The sequence below is a fragment of the Gymnoscopelus microlampas genome (genome assembly GCF_963454915.1).
Source record: "Gymnoscopelus microlampas genome assembly, chromosome: 6".
Lineage (NCBI taxonomy): Eukaryota > Metazoa > Chordata > Actinopteri > Myctophiformes > Myctophidae > Gymnoscopelus > Gymnoscopelus microlampas.
This window is the reverse complement of record NC_139943.1, coordinates 30,222,857-30,229,599: the sequence shown is the minus strand read 5'-3', so window position 1 is coordinate 30,229,599 and position 6,743 is coordinate 30,222,857. Positions and strand designations below refer to the sequence as shown.

At 51.0% G+C, this 6,743-nt stretch overlaps 1 protein-coding gene across 2 annotated transcripts in view; it reads right to left on the bottom strand.

Moving 5' to 3' along the window:
- Positions 1 to 427: 427 nt before the first annotated feature.
- Positions 428 to 6,743, bottom strand: part of dusp8a (dual specificity phosphatase 8a) — a 57,684-nt gene continuing 51,368 nt past the window's right edge. For both annotated transcript variants that reach the window (XM_084061036.1, XM_084061037.1), the window contains exons 4-7: positions 5,308 to 5,474; positions 4,802 to 4,961; positions 3,936 to 4,059; positions 428 to 3,543 (exon numbers count right to left, since the gene is read on the bottom strand). In XM_084061036.1, coding sequence (XP_083917162.1) covers positions 2,292 to 3,543; positions 3,936 to 4,059; positions 4,802 to 4,961; positions 5,308 to 5,474 — 1,703 coding nt within the window. In that variant the 3' untranslated portion in view covers positions 428 to 2,291. The remainder of the gene's footprint in view (positions 3,544 to 3,935; positions 4,060 to 4,801; positions 4,962 to 5,307; positions 5,475 to 6,743) is intronic.

Genomic DNA, 6,743 nt, shown 5'->3' with positions numbered 1-6,743 from the left:
TATGGTTCTATACTAGTGTCTTTTCTGTTTGTCTGTTATTGTGGGTAAAGCTTTCGCTGAAAATAGCCGATCGACATCTCGCCGATTGTTGTATTTTCGGCGAACGTCTTCCCCACAATAAGGATGCTGGGGTTTAAGTGACACGTGTGACACTGCATGGTGTCACACGAGCGTCACGCTAAGGTCAGTGTTTTGGAAACATACTTTAGGAGTGAACAGTAATTGACTTGTTATCTAAGAAGGTCAGAAAGCAGAAAGTGCATTGCAATGTCAGATGATCTGAACCCCCCCACCCCCCCCACACACACACACACACACATACACACACACGCACTCAAGCACGCACGTGCATGCACACGCACACACACACACGTACACGCACACACAAAATACATCACTTTCTCCAATAAAGAAGGAACAGCACATATTGCTTGCTTGAATTTGTTGACCGTGTTGTATTTTTTGTAACGAGCGTGTTTTCATAAATACCATACAGCGGAAAAAATATGGAACCAAAATCAGTAAAAGGGAAAAAAAAAGGAAAAATTTTAAAGTCCACATAAACATTATATTAATTCTCATTACCAGAATGAACAGATACAATAAATTAAAAACTATAACTGAACAAAAAAGAAGTCCACTAAAAAAAAATCCATTAACATTGCTATATATATTCATATTGTATATATAGTATTTGTCTGTCTGTAGCCAGCCTTTCTGGTGCATGCTCAGTGGTGACTGGGGAGTAGGGGAGAGAGGGGGGGGGGGGGGGGGGTTACATGGGTTGGGGGGAGCAGGGCGGGGGGCTTTGTGGAGCGATACATGCGTGTATAAAAACTCCAACGCATTGAGGGACCATTGCACCCCACCCACCCCACCACCACCCACCCACCCTAACACAAAAATAACCCCTCAATCACATCACACTGTTTAACACTGGAATAAAGGGAGCCAATGTCTGGGGGTGGGGGGGGGGGGGGGGGACACATTGTGCTTCTTTGGGGGGGGGGAGGGGGTTCATCTTCATCAACAGTCACTAGGAGTCACCGCATCGACAGACAGAATGAAACACTTGAGGGAGGGATCCTTCATTGTTTGGGGGTTGCAGTACCACCTTGCTTGTATAGGGAGATAGAGAGAGGGAGAGGGACAGAGGGAGAGCATTAGTCAGAGCAGTGGTTCTGTCGGGGTCCGGTGAACCCCAGGGGGAGGTTCCATGGAGCTCCCCAGGAAATATGAGGAACAGTTTAAACATTTTACATTTAAGCCCTATTTCATCTCACGGCTATTCAAAAAGGACCCATCTACAAGCTCACAATTATCTATTGTGAGCTTGAAATGAAATTACACTATTTTAAAAAATCTTCTCTTATGGGGATCTCCTGGCACAGAATCGTTTCAGATGGGGGGTCCGCTGCCAAATGCATATCAATTTGGGGAGGGGGGGGGGGACGGGGACCACTGCATTAGAGAGAGAGAGAGAGTGATAGAGAGAGGGAGGCAGCAGGGCTGCTCCGCCTTGTGCTGTGCTGCTGAGGTGAACAGGGACCAGTGCTGCTGGAAGTCTGTCTGTCTGTCGCTCTTGTTGACCTCGTCATTAATTAATATAGAATGTGTAGCGGGGGGACGAGCTCGGGGGCGAGGGGGGGTGTTTGGGTGGGGTTTGGGGCAGGGGGCAGATAGAGCCATGCTAAGGGTTTGAGATTTCGCCGAAACACCAAAAGGTGTGAAGCTTTGGGAGAAATCGCAAAGGGGGGTTGTTTTCAAATCACTAAACTAATACACCCATTTAAGTGCACTACATTTTGACCGCTGGGGGCGAGTGTACTTGATATTGTTGGTGCTCTGACAAAAGGAAAGGACCCCACTCTCCGTGGGTCATGGGGTTGCGACATGCGACACTCTTGCGCCCTGGGTCGGTGTCTTTATCTGTGTCAGAGCAACGCAAGTTTGAAGTTCACCTTCAACGCCCCCCCACGGGTGCCCCCAACCCCCCCCCCCCCCTCGGCCTGCGTTTTTATTTGGTATTCTGTAGGATTACAGTCTGCACAGTCTGTCTCTCTGTCCGCTAGAGGGCTACACAGCTCGAGTCCAGGTTAGCTTGCTAGCTAACCGACGCACATTGTCTCTCTTTTGTGTGTCCATCAGTTAATGTCTTTCAGGTTGCTCAGTTCTCAAGTCTTTTTTAACACTGTCTGTGTGGGGAGCATGGGAAATGCTCTCCTGCTCCCTGTGTACCCGGGTCCGTTTTGCCCCATCTAAGGGCCTGTTCTCATGGGGTCCATTGTCTGTCAGGACACCTCGATGATCTCCATGCTCCCGGAGAAGCTGGACTGCTTCCCGATCTTCCCCAGCTCTTCCCGGGACCGCGACTCGGAGATGCCGTCCTCGAACTCCATCTGACAGCTGCGCCGCTTGTACTGCTTTTCCGACGTGGGCCCGCCGGCGACCGTGCCGTTGGACATCGCCGACGCCGTGTCCGGGCGGTCCCGCTGTGCCTGCGCGGCCGCCGATGGCTTCTCCCGCGGAGACTTCTCCCGTAGCCGCATGCCCTCGCTGCACCCGAACGCCATGTACGCCGAGCTGCTGCCGAAACGCAGCGACGACGACTCCTCCCTTCCCGTGTCTCCTCCTCCTCCTCCACTTCCTCCTCCTCCTCCTCCTCCCAGCTCCATCTCTCCTGCTCCGCCCTCCACTGCCCCGAAGTGCCAGGGGGCGTCCGTCGGGGGGCTGACGGGGGTGACGGGGGTGGTGGCCTGGACGGTGTCTCTGTGTTTGGTCCACATGGCCCCGGACCCCACCGAGGGCTGGGAGGGCAGTGGAAGGAGCAGGGAGCCCTTCAGGTTGTCATCCAGGCTGGGACTGCGCTGGCCCAGCGCCAGGCTGAGGGACTGTGGGGGCGGGAGAGGGTGCGAGTGGATGGGGGAGCTGTTGGCGCTGTGCTTGGCTTTCCTCCTCGGTCTGGATGAGGAGGCGTTGCACAGACGGAGGGGCCCCTCGTTGCCCGCAGACCCCAGGCCTCCGATGCTGCCCCCGCTGCCCGGCGACGGGAAAGGGGACTCGGCCGAGCCAGGGCTGTCCGGGCTAGGGGAGAACTGGGGACAGACGCCATTGGAGACGCCCGTCCCGGGGCTGTCCAGCTTGCACAGCTTGGGGACGTCCTCGGAGTGCGTGGGCGCCAGGCGCAGGCAGTGAGGGGTGCTGGGAGAGTAGACGGACTTGATGTCCAGGGAGAAGGAGCGTTTAAGCCGGTTAGTGTCCATGATCCTCTCTGCGGAGAGGTGCAGGCCGTTGATGCCCTGCTGGAGGGAGGTGGGAGACGGTAGCTTGGTTTCCGTAGCGGTCAGGGCATCCTCCATCACCTGCGACCCCGTGTTGACACCGTTGACCTCTGAGCTCTGTTGCTGGCCCTGTCCTTCGGAGTCTGTGTCGTCGGACCCGGCGGCGAGGGCCTGGAGTAACTGAAGGTCTTTCTCAAACTCCAGCAGCTGACCCAGGAAGTTGAAGTTGGGCGATATGGAAGGTCGCCGGTCCTTCACAAACCTGAGGTTGGGGGAAAAATACATTAATTCCACCGTAGTAGCGTAAATGAATACCATCTGAGAGCTCCGTGGAATGCCTGGGATTCATACAAGGCTTTCTAATATAAAAATTTCCATGGATGAACTAGACCTAGGGTGTGAACTTTTTCCACCACTATACAAAACATGAACCCTTTGTCAGTGTTTTCCAGACAAGGCAGAAAAGCCCTATTGTACAATGCAGCGTTCCCTGGCAGCCATTTAACAATTGCACTTCTCACGACTGGGGGGGTGGGTGGGTAAAAGGGGGGTGGGGGGGTGGGCTGGTTCGAGAGAACCGTCTAGCATTTCCTCAAACAGTGAGTGGGGCTGACACCTAAGCTCAGCTGGTGGCAGATGGAGGAGAGAGCGTACCTGTAGGCGTCATCCGATGACAAGCCCATTGTCTTCATGATATATGCAATGGCGATGGTTGCCGAGCGCGAGATTCCAGCCAGGCAATGCACAATGACTCTGCAGTTTGACACCTTAGCTTTGTCTGTGGGGTGGAAACAAACAAGGCATGAAGACACCACATTGCAGTCAGTCCCACAAAACGCACCACAAAAAACATGCCACAGACAGACAAGCACCCCGGAAAAGGCCTGGCTTTTTTCTTCTTCTTTTTTTACCAGCGAGTCTCTCTAGGAGACAATGGACACCCATTGAAAATAATCTGCCGTTTCCTCGCAGAGTGCATAGGGTCATTCAAAACGGATATGTTGTACCTTTTCCCATTGTTGGCTGTGTGACTACATAGCATTAAGACTGTTTTCCACTTGTAACGTAGCGTGGACGAGACAGTGTCGAGTTTCATGGAAACGTACTGTAACTGGAGGTGAATTCATTGTTTCGCAAAGAAGCACTTTCGTTATTGGTTTGCCAGAGCGTGTCACTGTTGTCCGTTTTTGCGTTTTCACACATATGTTCACACAAACCGTTAAACCCTCTAGAGTCTAGACTCAGTAAACTGGACCTGAGTTGTTTGTCTGTCTGTGGCACAATTTGATTTTCTGTACAGCACTTTGGAAACCCTGAAAAGGTTGTAAAATGTGCTATATAAATAAAGTGGATTGGATTGGATTGGAGTTAGCTCTGTACATGTGGACTTCTTTTTTTCCGTCTACACCAAATCTCTTATAAGAGCTGATCTACAAGCTAGATCTATTATTTTTGGTGAATAGCGGTTGTTGAGGTTCAAGTTGGTTCATTTTGGAGAAGGCTAACTTTCTCCTCCTTACCGATGAACTCGTTGGTCTTCTCCAGCCAGGGCAGCAGCTTCTCACAGTAGTTGTCGTTGACGGGGATCCGCATGAAGTGGCTCTCGCTGATAAAGTCTGGCTTGGGGCAGGTGTTGCTGGCGTTCAGCACGTACGTGATGCCATTCTGAGCCATCAGGTCCTAACGAAGTGAGAGAGGAAGGAAAGGAGGGGACACTTTAAAAAAATGTTTGGTCGCAACAACAAACAGTGAAAGTGGTTCTCAAACTTTTTGATGTCAAGATACCCTCAGGGACCTCTATGAGGGAACATTAAGTTAATTAATAAAGAAATCACATTACATTTTCTTTTCTTTCTTTTTTTGTCTACAAGCTACCCCCCCTCAAGGACCTCTGGGGGTCCCCACCCCGGACCCCACTTTGAGAACCACGGCACTAAAAGCAGATAGAGAACAAAAGTGTCTGATCTCCGTATAGGATAGCTGTTTAACAGGCACCCTGGAAAGTACACAAAGCGCCCAGACTCACCTTGTTGAGCACATCCTTCTGGGAGCCCAGGTAGAGGTGCGGTAGGATGCGGGTGGGCCCCACGTTAGCGACAGGCATGCAGGGCTGGGACAGGCTCATGGGTAGAGCGCTGGCAGGCTTCCCCTCGCATAGCCCCGGGAAACAAGTGGAGAAAGCAGCGAAACCTCCTGCAAAAGGAAACAAAACAAAAGGAAGAAAGAAAGCGGTTAGTTACACCGTTGGGTTTTCCGCGGATCAATCACATTGACTGTGAACACAGGCTGCAAAGCACTCCTTCACGCCAGGGTGTAGGGTTGCCAACCGTCCCTTGAAATAAGGAATCGTCCCTTTATTTGTAAACTAAAAAGACATGTCCCTTATTGAACGGATACGGGACACACTTTGTTCCTTAGTTTTGGGGAATCAATCAATAATGACACACATCTTACACGTTCAAACGGCTTACACGTTCAATAGCTAAAGTAGCAGATCTACAAGCTCAAAATCTCACCAAATCTCTTTGCTTTGGCTAATGTCCCCCCCCAGAATATGGATGCTGGGGTGGTTAATATAATATTCACAAACTGTAGTGAGATTTTATCTTTTTTCTGGGTGTCCCTTATTTTTCTTTCAGGTATAGCTGCCAACACATAGCTGCAAGCTATCTCATAAAATCTCATCACCAGCACTGGGGGGGAAGAAAAAAAGAAGAGAAAAACATTACGCAGCCGTTATTACCAAAGCACACAGACACTCCAGAGGCTTTCATTCAGATGTGAATCTGGGCTAGAATGTCTGGGGCCTCCTCCTCGCTTTTTAGCTAAAACGGCCATACAGAATGAATCTCTCTGTGCTGCTGCTGCTGCTGTTTCTGTACGAGTCGGGGTTAAAACCGCTGGGGCGGCGAGGAATGTAGTGCGCCTGGCCCTTTAAGAGAGGCAGGCGGCTCCGCTTTTGGCGTGTGTGTGTGTGTGTGTGTGTGTGTGTGTGTGTGTGTGTGTGTATGTGTGTGGTTGTGTGTGGCTCTGTTTCCTGCATGAGCTCATGTCCTGTAGCAGAGCATTGCGTCAGGCCAGGGGAATGAGAGAGGCCACAGGTGCAGGGCCAGGACAGAGGCCCAGTAACATCCCCCTGACAACCGCACAGCACACACACACGCACACGCACACACACACACACACACACACACACACACACACACACACACACACACACACACACACACACACACACACACACACACAAGCAACACAGATAAATTGTGGTCTGCAGAAACACGTATATCGTTGCTGTCGGGCAGAACAGCCACCCGACAGAGACGATAATACAGAGACGAAAATATTAACTCTGTGAAGATCTAATCTCACAGTAAACATAACCGGCGCCATCGGGTGGAAACCTTGTATGTCCACAACTGTTCCTTTTTTTTATTATCATTTAAAAAGAGTATTCAAAGT